Source organism: Netta rufina (assembly GCF_964035555.1).
Source record: "Netta rufina genome assembly, chromosome: 3".
Lineage (NCBI taxonomy): Eukaryota > Metazoa > Chordata > Aves > Anseriformes > Anatidae > Netta > Netta rufina.
Genome location: NC_140125.1, coordinates 30,032,371 through 30,047,800, shown reverse-complemented (window position 1 = coordinate 30,047,800; position 15,430 = coordinate 30,032,371). Strand labels below are relative to the sequence as shown.

General features: G+C 33.9%; 1 protein-coding gene across 2 annotated transcripts in view; it reads right to left on the bottom strand.

The window, feature by feature from the left end:
- Positions 1 to 15,430, bottom strand: part of SDCCAG8 (SHH signaling and ciliogenesis regulator SDCCAG8) — a 109,388-nt gene that overhangs the window by 80,115 nt on the left and 13,843 nt on the right. For both annotated transcript variants that reach the window (XM_084284104.1, XM_084284105.1), the window contains exons 7-12: positions 14,518 to 14,582; positions 12,108 to 12,296; positions 10,334 to 10,472; positions 7,302 to 7,454; positions 4,925 to 5,059; positions 1,422 to 1,538 (exon numbers count right to left, since the gene is read on the bottom strand). In XM_084284104.1, the coding sequence (XP_084140230.1) occupies positions 1,422 to 1,538; positions 4,925 to 5,059; positions 7,302 to 7,454; positions 10,334 to 10,472; positions 12,108 to 12,296; positions 14,518 to 14,582 (798 nt within the window). The remainder of the gene's footprint in view (positions 1 to 1,421; positions 1,539 to 4,924; positions 5,060 to 7,301; positions 7,455 to 10,333; positions 10,473 to 12,107; positions 12,297 to 14,517; positions 14,583 to 15,430) is intronic.

Below are 15,430 nucleotides of genomic sequence, written 5' to 3'. Positions count from 1 at the left end.
AACACATCCTGTTTTATTTGTATGCCAAGATTATGCCAACTCTCTTATCTGTGATATCTGTCAAGACACAGACGACAAGCCTGCTTTTTGTTGTGTTTTTTTTTTTTTTTTTTTTTTTTTTTTAAAGTGTCCTTAGGCCTAAAGGATGCAGGAGGAAAGAAAAAAACAAAACAAACAGAAAAAGAAAACAAAAGGCTTTGGAAGGCCCCTGTTTTTCTAGGCTGTAAGATTTTTCTTTACATATTTAAAAATTATTTTATCTAGTAGACTTTACTTTTTGATTTTAGGTACCTTATGATTATAATTTGAATTAATATTGTCTGTATTCCAAGCTCACACTTTAGTATACTTACTGTTTCAGTAAACTTACTGTCCTATACACAGATTTGGGGTAACTGGTGGATAAAGTATAATTTTGGAAATACTGCTTTTACTACATATTTTTGTACACAAGATCTGATTTGTTCACTTATTTGCAAGAAAAAAAATACTTAACATCTGTTGGATAGACTGCTCTAAGTACTAAATCCATATAAAAATTATGTTTCTGTGCATCTTATACATTCCTCTGTGTATTCAAAAGACATTCACTCTCATATGAAAAATCACAGCTTATGAAGAAATAACTACAAGTTTGAATACCTAGAGAAAAAATGGACAGAACCTCAACAAAAAGGGCACTTCAAAAGACACGGAGTATACCAATTCAAGCTGTTTACCAAGTTTGTTGCACATAATCCTAATAACCCTTCTTATTGCAAGGGATGTTTTCTCACAGTCTACCTGTAAAGCATATACTGCTTTTTTTTGCTGTTTGTTTAACACACAGTTTTAGATAATCAACAACCAATGTCTACTAGAATTTTTATTTTATTTTTTTTTCCTACCTAAAAGGACTTTAAAAAAAAATATTTTGTTTGTGTTTTTGTTAAAAAACAACAACAACAAAAAAAAACTTTTCCATGAAGCCTTGCATTTGTTATCCTTGAATCTTTAAAGAAACTGGAAGAGATTTTTTTCCCCACTTCGTATAGTTAGGTTATACTTGGACTTCTTACTGTTTTGTCACGCTATATGTATACCTAATTACATGTGGACTTATTTGTGAGAAAAAAGGTGTATAAACATATGTATACAGTATATACAATTCAAGTACATTGTATGAATTCATATGATAGAGTAATTCTATATGAAAACATGGGATGAGTACTATGTAAAACTGAACATACTAGGGCTGAAAACAAGAATAACATAACCAAGAGGTATTTATTTAACAGTAACAGCTGGCTCATTGCCATTAATTTAGAAACCATTTAACAGTAATAAATGACCACTATTAGAAAAACGAATCATTCCAACTTCCAAAATAACCCTATTTAGGCTTCTAATAACTGCAAAGTTATAGCAGTATCATCTCTTACCTGGTCCTTAATTTCAAGCTCCCTTATAGTTTTTGTTCTGTACTCTCTGAGCTCCTTTTCTGCCTCATCCTTCTTCATTTTGGTTTGATTCAACTGATAGCGCATTTCTCCACACACCTGTTAGATTATACAGACAACATGATCTGTAGCTTGAAGAACCCATAGCCCAAGGTTTGCAATTAGATCTTTTGGTGCCCTCTAGAGGCCGTTTAAATGCAACGTATTTCAATTTACAGATATTTTAAAGACTACATATGATAAATGTTTTTATATAAAGGTGGATTTGAATTCTCTATATAGTGATTAACTTTGAAATATGCAGTGCCTTCTAGATTCAATTATATTTGGATCAAGATTTTGCTAACTATAAATATTTATATTGTAAATATATGTGCTACTAAACGCTGTTAAACTACTGTTGCTTTCATATTCTTCTCCCATTCTCTTTAAAATCCCAAGAAAGTCTATGCCAACACTTTCAAAACCTAGAAGTAAAGGATCTAGCACACTCCTATATAAGGGCATAGTTTCTTGTCTTGCCAACTCTCTGCTGTTAAGAAATAAAATGTTTAGATGTTAATACAATAATTTTCAAAGTTGGATCAGAACGCTATAGACTTACTACAAAATGAAAATAAATTATTTTCAAATTGCCTCTATCATATATGTGCATGGGCCAGAAGAAAGGGATCAAAGCAGCATTTACAGACATTTAAGATCACTTCCACAAAGCCAAGTACTCTGTGCTGCTGAGATGTTCAACATCTTATCCCTCTTATTTTTTTTTTTATCTTGTTTTTTTAACGCCTGTAGACAGCTCAACTTCAAAGTGCCTGAGGGAGAGAGCCCAATCCCTCCCACAAAACTACTGCTATACAGGGCTATTGCTCTCCAATTTCCCTAAGATTTTTAATGGATTCTATTTAAATTTATCTGCTGGAAATGGAGAAGGATGGGGATAAGCTGTCTGCTTTTTATCCTGTGCAATCACTTCTAATTTGTGCCTATTCATTTCACCTTAACATGAAACGAACATATGCAAGATTGCCATCCCTCACATTCCCCAATGAAAACACAAATGTGTTTACTTGCAGCTACTCTCAGAGAACTTTGTTTCAAACTCACCCTGTTTGCCTGCCCTGTTCATACTTTCAGACTTGCTTCCTAAATATGCACATTTTTAGTTTGCTGCTAGTCCACTGTACTTCTCAGCAACCTCCTCTCACACATTCTACAGTCTAAATTCATTTTTAATTTTCAGTCTCTTCACATTTCACCACCCCAAAAAAAAAATAGAAGGAAAAGTAATTATGCACAGGGCAATCAAATAACCTTATAGAAGAAAACAAACAAAACCAACTGTTATAACTACAAGGAAGCATCACCTACAAATCAAAAGCACTAGAGGGCAGAGGAATAATTTTCTTGGAGGAGAGCTTGTGAATTTAGCTCCAGTGCAAATAATGGAAAGTAGCAAATACTCTGAAGACTGTTAATGTTCTAATGTGTTTTTTTTTTTTTTCCTTTATTTATTTTTTAATACTGAAATATGACAGGCAACTGAAAAATCCTAAAATGCAGCTACATAGATTGCCAGCCCCATCTAAGTCCTTCTTTCTTTATATTAAGAGTGAACAAGATGTAGTATGTCCCTTTCTCCAAGGGAAATAAAAAAAAATACAGCCATCCTTGCCTTTGTCTCCTCTGGACATGGTACAAATTGAGAAACACAGAAAAATCAGCAGATGGTGCTGTCCTAATAACTGATTCTTCAGCCTCCTAGTAGTTCATAACAAAGGTTAAAAAAAAAAAAAAAAAATCTCACCCCAAACATTTTTTTCCCCCCAGCCTTCTAGTACATGCAGGGGTAAAAAAGCATTTCAGATATAACTCAAAAGGAAAAACATTGCCATTATTAAAACCAGTAACTATTAGTCTTAATTTGGATGAGTCAGAGCCATAAGGGGATTTAAATGTCACACAACCAGTGCAAACTGTCATAGCAAAGTACCTAGTCCCAATAGCTCAGTTATTAGAACTTTCCTCTAGGACGTGTAAAAATTCTCACGTGAGCACACAGTCATGGACACCCTTCTCCAGTTCCTCAGGACAGTGCAGTGAAAATATAGTATTGACTACTGTAAAGTAGCCTATTCAGCTTTGTATCACTTAACTCAAGCAAGGACTGGAACCAGTGTCATCTTTCCCTAGAAATTGCTTCAAATTACTGTTATAATAGTTCCTTCAAACCAGTGGATATTCATATACATCACTTCCCTCCTTCCTTAGCTCCCTCCATGGATGGCTACAGCCATCCACGAGCCCAGTCTGGAAAAATCAAAACTCTTACGTTTCAGAAGTGGTAAAACAAACTGTTTTGACGTTCTTAAAATGCTCATTTGTTTGTTTCTCAGCTGAATTTGAATCAAGTTTTCTAACTCATTTGGTTGGCTTTTTGCTGTAAATTTTCTACAGTACTTCCTTCCACCTATTTCTACCAGTAGGGGCAGCTAAGGAAGATAAAGAGTGCTGAAAACTCTCCAGAAGGGGAGGCCTAAAGAATGAATCGCTCCCCAAAATTCTGCAACTAACTGCTAGGTAGGTAGGATTAGCTCTAGGATTACTGGGCAGGCACAAAGACACTTCAAAGGCTAACAAATTGTCATTTGCAGTTTGTCAATTTTATAAAAATTTAGCATCCCCTCATATTCATTAAGTTGAATTTATTTCTATAAAAAGTGACTGACAAAACTAAGCTAATAAAAAATAACTACTGCAATAACATGTCATCCTCCAGCATAAGTTTTAGAAAAAACATTTGCAGTCCTTCTCACGTTATGACACACATTAAGGCTCTAATTGGTTGAGAAACATGCAAAATAACACACCCTGAAGTGATATAGTGATATATGTACATAGACATATATATGAATACACTTTAAAAAAACAACAAAAAAAAGTGTATAAGATTATATATATATATATATATATATATATATATATATGAAAACAGAAGGAATACATGTATTTTAAACTATAATACTTAACTGGAAGAAAGATTTCTTTGTAAAATGCTTACCATCAACGTTACTGTATAAAACAGCATACCACATAGCATTTTGTACAGGAAAATACTTGAAAAACAGTAATTTACTACTGCTTCCTTTAACACTGCATAACCCAGAGGAAGAAATTACAGGACAGGGTTGAATACTGTGGTGTCTCATTCACACCTAATGCAATTTTAAAATGAAACACTAGATTGCAATTTTAAATAAGATTTACATATTCCATGAGAAAGTAAGCATAGTTTTTGGATCACAAGGTGACTTGACAGACTTCTCTCTTTACTTGTAAAACTGTCTCTGGAGTCTTCAGATGAAGTTGATATTTATCATGTGCTCTTTACCAATACGTAGGAAAATGGAGAAAAAAAATTCTCATATTTCAAGTCACAACAACAAGGAAAAGCAAGCTCAAGACTTATTTGTAAATATGCTTACCTTATTCATCTCCGTTTCATGAGATGCAAGTTGATGTTGTGATTCTTCTAACTGGTTAGCCAGTGAGTTCTTTTCCCTTGTAATTCTCTCTACCTGAGCCTCTAACATGGCAACATTCTCAGACATGGCTGTCACCTGCAAAATGCCCAAGAACACTACAGTAATGAAATTCAAGCAGCTACAGATCTAAACCCTGTTGGACTTCCTCCTTGAAAGGAACTGTAGTTATGTAGCAAAATAATATGTAACAATAGGTTCATTATTTTGCATTAATCCCAAGCAATAATAAATTTATTAATTTACAGATTAATTTTTTAATTAATCAGAATAGTCTCCAGGATTTGCTAGTATGGGAAAAGTGTCAGAAGCAGCTGGCTGCATTACTCTCGCAGCTGTAGGAGTACTATTTAACACCTTCTTATCAATCCTTACGTAGGATTAATTTCAATCAAATCATGTTCCCCCAGCTATCTCTTGCACCAGTAAAAAGAAAACTGCCGTTGCAATGACATCTTAAATTAATTCCAAGTTCAGTTAATATTTCAGCACTGTAACTCAAAGCATAATATTGTACAAGAAGCATACTGAAATCATATGTTAAAAAATCTAATTAATTCAGATCAAATTTTGCTGAATGGTAGAAAAAAAGTAACAATAAAACAGAGACAGTGACCCTTCAGCTACTTAGCCCTGAAGCTTACTAATAAAAGTGGAAATAATGGTATCTGACAGTTCTAGGTTAACTTAAAGGAATTCAAAGCCAAACCTAGAGGATTATATATTCATAACTATTTTTCACTCATTATACATCCACCTGATTTGGGGATCATGCCAATTCTCCTCCTCTTAACTTCTTAGAGCAAGTGATAAAATTTCACATGGAGAGTGACTTAATGCATAATACGCTATTTCTACCATTTCATTTTCCTGAAGCATAAACACTAGTTAAATCATACGTAGACTTAAATCATAAATATAGATCAAAGATTTCTAGAAAGTCATCCCAGATCATCCTTAATTACCAAGAATGACATCATCATATTTTCATTATGTCATTTAATGTAAGTGTATGATTTAAAAAAAAAAGACTAGAACTCCAGAGATGGGATTAGTTTCAGTAAAACAGCACCAGGTGTGATGAAATACAAAGTGATATGGAGACACAGTGTGAATTATTCTACTAATAAAAATTACAACGTGCTTGTCTAGTAGGCTGTATTTTAGAGTGTATACTCTGCTCTAAAGTAAATCTAAATGGCATAAAATAGATAATTTCCAATAGATAATGACTTGAACAAACAACTGCTTAATGATAGCTCACTGTGTTCAGTGCAGTTTTTTTTTCTTTTTAATTTCCATTTGTTCTGCCAACAGAGTTCTGATGATCAATTACAACAGCTCACTTATTAAAAATATCAAATATCCCTTAATCCTTATTACTGTACTTAATTCCTGTTTTAACATCTGGAATTGGAGTCAAAGGCTGCAACTTCCTATCTCATACTACCAGAAATACAACCATATCATCTCAGTTCTCTATGTTAGAAGCTTTCCAGTCAGGTCACATGCAAAACCACTACTGAAGAAGCTCCTCATTTTTAAACACTTCAGTGATTTACCTTGTTCAGCCCGAGTTCTCTGTTTTATAATCTTTATGGCTTATTTCTAAAAGGAGATAATAAATACAAAAAAAAAAAAAAGAAAAGAAAAGAAAAGAAAAGAAAAGAAAAGAAAAGAAAAGAAAAGAAAAGAAAAAGCCTATAGTTAGATGAGAAAGTCACCATATTGTTTCCACACCTCCACCAGAAAATGGTTGAAGAGGCTGCAAATCAAACACACCTCATAGGTTTACTGCTCTAAGCATTAAGTTTCCTCTGTATATACCAGTGGGCAGAAAAAACTTGTGTTTTATATTCACATTACACTAGGATATAGAAGAGTAAAACAAGGTTAGCATGACTCTGTTGTAATGGTTGGTCACAATATAAATGATCAGAGAGATTCCATTTCAAAAAGTTAAATAAAAAGAGATTCCAACACATTTCTGCAGATGGGCAAATCAAACATTAATAAGACTGCTCTGAAAAATACCATATTAGAATGGTATTATGATATTGTAACATTAATAGATCATGTAAGTTCAAAGTAGCAAAGAGTCCTAACTTTGACATGTGCTAAATACTGAATTTTTGACTCTACAACCTAAATTACATTACTTGTAGGAAGCTAGAAACAAACCTTGCTTTAGAGTAGTAATATAAGTGACTTGCTGGCTTCTTAAATCCAAAACCGGAACAAAAATTAAAGACATGCAAACAAGTTTAGAGAAAGCTTGCACTCCTTGTAATAAACAGATAGGAAAGAAACACTCTCATACCATTGCTGCCAAGTCCTCCCTTTCTTTCTTCATTTCTTCCCGCAGTGCTTCTTTTTCATCAGTCCTCTTATTTAACTGGGCAGCTAACTCCTTTTCAAGACGATTTTTCTGGCGTTCCATCTCACTTTTCAGTTGCTCACATTGAACTAAAGCCTTAAAAAAAAAAAAAAAAAAAAAAAGGTAACACAAAGCAAACAAGTTTAAAACAAGTATTAAACAACAGCTACTTTTTAAGTGAAAGAAACCTAACGTAACTGTGATATGTATCTAATGATTACAGAGAAACCAATATGCTATTAGAACGGATTTTTTTTTTTTAAAGATACTTACTACAATGTTTATGCATATCCTGCTGTGTCAACATCTAAAATAGGACTAACAAATTGAAAACATGTACATTTGTACGTATATACATGCCCTACTGTAATTTGTAAATTCTAAATTAATTTAGAAGTCAGGGCAAAGATGAAAGCATTTTTAGTGTATATTTTCCAAATAACTAGCTGTTTTTCTACAACCACAATGATTATTTGTTTTATATGTAAAATTCCTGAATGCACATCTCTAGAACCAGCCTCTAATACCCGACTCCTTGCAAACACTGGAAACCTGTGGTTACTGCTCAACTGCACAGCTGAAGGAAAACTTAAACTACGCATTTCTACTTGTTCTCCCCCAGAGGGAAAGTACTGGGTGCAGAAGGCTAGAGAAGAAGCCTAGAAGATTTAAGAAAAGCTAAAGAAAAGCTGATAAGACACAGGTTATGTATGTGTCTCATGTGAAGTGTGTAATTTTTATTTGCCTGAACTGGATTATTGAAAGAAAAGCAAGTTTATACTTAAGAGGCACAATAGACACTCTCTTCTAAAGAAGTTAAAAGAAAAAAACAAAAAAAAGATTTAATTTCACCGATAGAAGTGAAATAGTATATTCTGAATATATCCAGTATATATACACACTGAAATAGTGTATCCTACCTGAAGGAGGCTAAAGTAACCCACGTTTAGGAATACTACCTTATTACCCTTTATTTTCAAACTTGTTCTTTTTTTTAAAGTGCTTATTTTTCTTTTACTCAAAGCCAGTCTCTGGTACTCAGTTTCCTTGAGTATTGGTCTGTTCACAAGGGAAACAGACCAGATCATCCCACATGCCTGGTGACAGGACGAAGGGGAATGGGCTGAAGTTGCGCCGGGGGAGGCTTGGTTGGATATTAGGAAAAAATTCTTTACTGAAAGGCATTGGAATGGGCTGCCCAGGGTAGTGGTTGTGTCACCATCCCTGGAGGTCTTTAGAAGACGTTTACATGTAGAGCTTAGGGATACAGCTTAGTGGAGGACTATTAGTGTTAGGTCAGAGATTGGACTAGGTGATCTTGGAGGTCTCTTCCAACCTAGACGATTCTGTGATTCTGTGATCATGTTTAGAGGATTATCTAAGTGTCTCTGTTAGTTAATGTCAATTCTGCAGGACCCTTCTCAGTGTTTTTTTCCCATCAGCAAAGTCTACCTTGGAAAGGCAATCCCTCTGTTATTGCTTTGAATCCTTTTTTTCTTGTTGCTTTTGAAAATGTAACATCAGCATTAGTGAATAATTGTATGCTTAATATTGCTGTAGCTTGGTAGACATGCAAAACACAGTTCTTGCAACTCTAGAATAAATAAATAGAACTAAAAGATTTCTCTTCCTGTTCCATCATATTACTACAGTTTTTGAACCTAGAAAAACAGACTACCATTCTGTCTTATACACAGATGTAATGCTTCACATTTCCTTGCTGCAGGGAAGAGGTGGCCTATAGAGACCATATGGAGCTGCTTTCTTTTTTATGTCAGAAGTAGTATAGGTACAAAGACCCATTTAATTAAAGGTTCTTTGTTTCAGTAAGCCATTTCTAACATAAACTACCCTGAGTAAGATAATAGGGATTTTCTTTTTGAATATTACAAAGACCTCCAACAGCTACTGAAAAACAAACAGGAAGATCTGCTACTCTTATTTTATTACATAGATGAAAAGTATTTGGTACAGTTTTAAAGAAGAGTAAGTGAACAATGGTTGTATGAGACAACTTTGCCTGCCCAAAGAAAACTAGTTAGCAATTGAAAAATGTAACCCCTCAGGACGGGGTGAAACAGGTGATTACTGGAGAACAGTGGGTTCAAAAGGATTCTCTCTGAGTAAAAAACGTGGAGCTATAATACTCAAATTTAATAAGTATATAGGATTTCTAACTCTTATATTTTCCACCACTGCTCACAGTTAAAGACATTCCCCCACACACAAACTGGATAGATAGTAACAAACACTACTGATATAATTGTTCTATTGACCAAATAAGCAATTTTGTCCACTATTAAAAACAACAGCATTTCATTAAGAGAACAACATAAAAAGCCCCACCTCTCAATTCCATAGTAATTCCCTAATAACACAGTAGATGTCACTAAAAATCAAGGAAATAATTTAGGTCAAAATTAGTTGATTATATATACAGCAGCTAGGTCTAACGTAAGCACTAGATAAGCACTGGATTTATCACTATTATTTTCACAGTTCCAAAAGGTTCACGCAGGTAGCATTCACACAGCACTTCTCATCTTCAAAGCATTACATTAGCTAATCAGTTCTTGCACTGCACTCATCTGAGGTAAAAAGAGGTGTCTGTAATCATTTCAAGTACTCTTTCCAGAGCAGCTCATAAATACGATGTAAGAATTACCTTTCCATGTGTCATGAATGCCTCTGAAAATTCTAATCTTTCAATTTTTATCCTCTAGTTGTGAAACTACATAAGAATTTAAATAATCGCCTAAGACTGCAATACAACCTATGGTGTTAGATGACAACTTAAGAATCCAAACACAGAGTTCCTGTTATTGCTCATAAGTATTCACACAATACAATTCTTTTAAAGCTACTACATCAGTGATAAAGGTCTTACGCATGTATTCTCTCATTAGCATGAAAACTAATTAACATTTGTAGCAGTTCCAAATACTCAAAAACTCTCATCTTTTTGATAAATTTACCTTTGTTTTTTCTAGATTGGCTTCTTCTGCCATTTGTACAGCTTGTTTAACTTGCTCATAAGCATTGGATTCTCTTTGCTGCATCTCTTTCATGTTTCGTCTCACTGAAACAAGGGCATCCATCAAGTCATCTCTTTCTCTGTATATAAAGAAAGTGAGACTTCTTTCATGTCTTCCCACAAGGAGGGTAAAAACAGGTATATCAAAGATAAGATGTTAACATATAAGAAACAAAGGTGAAAAGCAAAGCAAGACTAGAACTACCATGGGTTAAGCATGAAAGACAGAATATTGCTAGGTACTGAGAATACTCAGCAGATACTAAAAATATCAATTGCTTGCTGATCGGTCCTTCACTTCAGAATTACTGACGGTAAAGACAGCAGAGCTCAAGTCATACACATATTGAAGCTGAATAACATTGAAGTTGGCACTGCATAATAGGAATCCATGTTAAAAAAAAAAAGAAAAAGTTTCTAAAATATTGAAGTTATATGAAATTACCCTGTAAATGTAAAATAGAAAGAAAAGAAATATTTAGGGTCAACAAGTAATTCAGATCAAGCCAATTCAGTTCCAGTTTGCAGCCCTTTGCTGCAAACTGGAACTGAAGAATAAGACTCCTGAATTCTACATCCCTCCACAACTTCTTGAACTAAGAAATAACTGAGAGACTGAGACCTGTACCAAATGGAGTAACATAATCAGTAAGAGTGTAATACTTAACTTCACCTGTTCATTATTTTGACATGAAGTCTTTTCAATTAGAGTATCATTGTCTCCATTTATGTAAGGTACAACTAAATTCTGACTGAAAATCGTTGCTGTTTTGTGCGTGCATCTGCTGGATGGAATGGTAAAATAGTTGTGTGTGTTCATTTTAACATTTAGGCAAACTACTTAGTCCCTTTGAAAATCCCTACTGCAATATATTTGTCTTTAATAAGTCTTAGATCACAAAGATGTAGATTTCAGATTTTCCTGACACTGAAATGATGGTGTAAGAGGGAGAAAAAAGGTTAGCTCAAATCTTTTGTTTCAAACCCCCCTATAACACAAGGTGACAAAAATGTACTAGTTAATAGCTTGTTCAGATTTTCCACATGTTCTGTGACAAATAAATTACCGTATCTTATAGATTTTATACAACATTACATATATATAGCCTGTATCACTGTTTATTTAATCATTTAAATAAAAGCTACAATTTAAAAATGGCTGCTGCGAATAATTTATCTCTTAATCAAAGGAAATCACTCAAATTAGTTAGCAGTACATCCTATCCCAAACCCCAGACCTATTAAACAAGTCCAAGGAAAAAAGGGATTACAATGGTAATGTATTCTAGATGTCCCTGGTAATAAAAGTGCAACATAGTTGTGTAAGAAAAATTTCTAACTATAGAAAAATAAGGAACTTATCAATCAAAATATACGGACTTCCATAACATTTGTCCTGACAGAGCAAAGGGTTTTCCTGTAGAATAAGTGCAGAAAACAAAGACTATTAACAGCACCACACCTTGCTGTTTCCCAACATAATTACATGACTAATATTATTTTGCAGTCAGAATAAGCAGAAAAACTACATGGATTTCAGAGTAGTTCTGAGCTAGTCATATTCTGCCATCAATTTAGCATCACAATTTGAACTTGGGACTCCATTGTCCTGTAAAGGCACATCTTTATGAATGCAACCAAACACATTAGGACTTCTGTGGTTTAATATAAATAACTGTGCTTTCAATGAGAAACTAAATACCTCACAAACGTACTTTGTTACCCTCTCGATGATCTGCACATGAACATTAGAATGTGTCTGTGCAAGAACTGCCTCATGCTGTGCACATTTCAGACACAGACCACCAACCCGACCAGAATGTGTGGCTGAAACGAGGGACTTCTGGTGTTTTAGCCTTCCTTCCAAATCTTCGCATGTCTTCTGAGATTCTGAAAGGTCTTTTCTAGCAAGAAACAAAAAAATATTTCAGCAATAGTCAAACACTTTTACAACTTATATTTATATGCAACATATACTTACAGATGAAGACTTATAGAGAAGAGGAACTCTAAGAGTACCTGTAATACATATTATTTTACACACCAGCAGCATAAAGAAAACTTAAGAAATAATAGTTGAGCAACCCAAACGGAATTATTTATGTATATGAAACAAAACTGTATTAGTTTGTTCTTTCTGTACTGCCAGAAAACCGTGGAGTTATATAGAAAAAAGATTAGATGAAAATTGTAGACTTACCTATTGGCAAGAACAGAGAAAAGGATTCATTAGCAATAAAAACTGTGTAAATAAATTTATACATCAGCTGTGTGAATATTTCAGTATCCTAAGATATTTTTTTTTTCCTGTTCTTCTTGCTTATAGTATCATTAAGTCCACATTTCTCCTCTACTCTCATATTAACAAGAATGTGACAACTTAAAATAAAAGTCCCCTATGTTCCCTAAGAAAAATCCAGGTTTATTCAGCACATACTCTGATCACCACACACAAACTTGAGGTCAACCACATCTCCAGATAAACAGGGAAACAGGGGTAGGTTGTGTTTTTTTTGTTTGTTTTTGTTTTTTAATAAATAAATAATAATAAAAACAACAACAACAACTTATCTCCAAAATTTTTACCAGGTGTTGTGAAAAAAAGACAACAAACAAAAAAAACAAACTTGCTCTAGAATTTCTAAGCATCTGTAAGGCCAAGTAGAGCATGAGCAGTAGGAATGCTGACATCAGGAAGTTCCAGACAAATGCACACTGTGCACATATAGATCAATTTGACAAATTGTGCAATGATTCCAAAACTTTTGGTTTGTTATGCAGGCCATCTGGGCAGCATACATGTAGCACGTCTGACACATTCTGGTTGCATTAGATTTACTGAGCATGCATGTTTATTTCCATCTGGGAAATCTGCATACTTTGCCCAATTTTAGTAGTCAGTGTATCAAATAGAATCACTATAACCTGAACAGAATTTGCTCTGCATATATTTTTTAGATGGCCGTGGTACAACAGATCTGTTGTTGGGAAGTCTAGGGCAGAAACCGGTGAGTCCAATGTAAATTCATGCTAAAAGTTAAAAACAAGGATAGTCCCACTGAAAGGAGTTTTGCACTTGAAAAAAAATAAAATCAGTAAATCTCCAAATGCTTTGCAGATCTTATATCTTCAAAGATCATGCCCTTCAGCGGAAAACAAGAACTTCAGTAGAGTAGTTACAGGAGTTTTCAGACCATTTGAACCTCCAATCTTTTTCTCTGAGTATATTTAACACTTCGAGCCAAGTGGACAGGAGAATACACAGCTGAGATTTAAGATTCTCCTTTACATTCACTAGCATGATTGGCTTTGCACATCTATGATTGCATCACTTCAGAAGGCATATTTAAACCATTAAGTCCTTTTACACTTGCACAGACACAAACACACAATTACGTAAATTTCAGGTATGTGAAATCTCAATTTATTCAGGGAAAAAAAACAGCTTCAGCAGCAACATCATGAATGCAAGTATACAGGGGAAAGTTTATTCCAGAACACCAAATTCTAAAGTGAATGCATCTGTTTCTGGTTTTCCATAGTCTGCTGACTATAATCACACCACTGTTACTTTGAAGAATACATTTCTTATTTTCATTATGTTTTTATTTTTAAAAATATGCAGGTTGCATGACTGGAAACACAGAATGCATGCTTCAAAACTGTGTTCTCATCCTCCAAAATCATTATCTGGATTAAACTACTTCAGTGCTTAAGATTTCTAAAAGTTGTGATACCAAACACTAGCAGAAGAGAACTAATTATGAAAGAGCTCACAAAAGTTAAAACTTTATTTTTATTGGGTTATCTGAACAGACGTGGAGTTTCCACATGGAAAATGGGTAAAAAGAATAAAGATTTCATATAAAGCTCTAAGGCCTGGTAACATCTGTAAATACAACAATTCAACTTAATTTAAAAAATTTATATATTGACATAATAGCAATAAATTCAACTACATTACATTTCTATTTGAGAAAGCTTCTTGTAAAGCCAGCTTCCAGGGACACTACTAGACAACATGACCCATTCTGTTACTTAAATTCAAATAAAGAATGGTTCAGGTTGTCGTGAGCTGATAATATTTCCTCAACAATAATTTTAAGAAAAAAAAAATCACTTTACCTTAGAGACTTTACTTGAGCATCAAGGATATTGACTTTTTCTTGATAAAGAAGTTTTAATTTCTCCTTTAGGAAAGATGGGAGAAAAAAAGTTTTTTGGTTTCTTCATAATACTGTCTTAAAGAAATCTAGACATCAGCCGCATTCACTCTTTTCCCCTGAAGATATAAATCTGAAATACTAGATCCAGAGAAATCTAAGTATCTCACATTATTGTGAAAATTTATGAAATGAATAACCCTCCTTTTTCTTATTTCTACTTAATGTGCCAGATTCTCATATGGTATGAACTGCAAAAGTTCCAGCAGTTCCAGTTATTTACAATAATTTAGATGAATCTCTTCAATCTTGCCTTCATTTTGCTCTTACTCTCCCCTAATTCAGCAGAAATAGTAGATTCTTCTAGTAAAACAGTTATTTATTTATAACACAATAACTCCAATTACCTGGAAATCCTATTACCACAAACTACATAAATGAATTAACCACAACAATGGCGAACACAATGGTGGTAATGAGCCAAAGAAACACCAGAGATTCAGCTCACTGTGATGTTTATAAAGAAGTCACAATCAATACGATACTCCCACTTTAACATGACAGAGGAAGAAGTGCAATTATTATAAAAACTAGCTTTCAAATAGGTGTTATGGATCACTGAAGATGTTTTCAGCTATAGATGAGGCATAAACTATCAAAAATACAGTTTTCTGTGAGAACTTAATAGATACCAATAATTATCTTGGAGAATTAAAGTGCCCTTTCAATTCCACAGCACACACATGCACATGGATAAAATACACCAAAAATTTAAATTAATCCTGTTCTTATCTCAGAAACTGGCAATGTTACCCAATTAATTTAGATCAAAGTAATTTAGAATATCATCCCAAGCTGAAGAAATAAAACAGGCA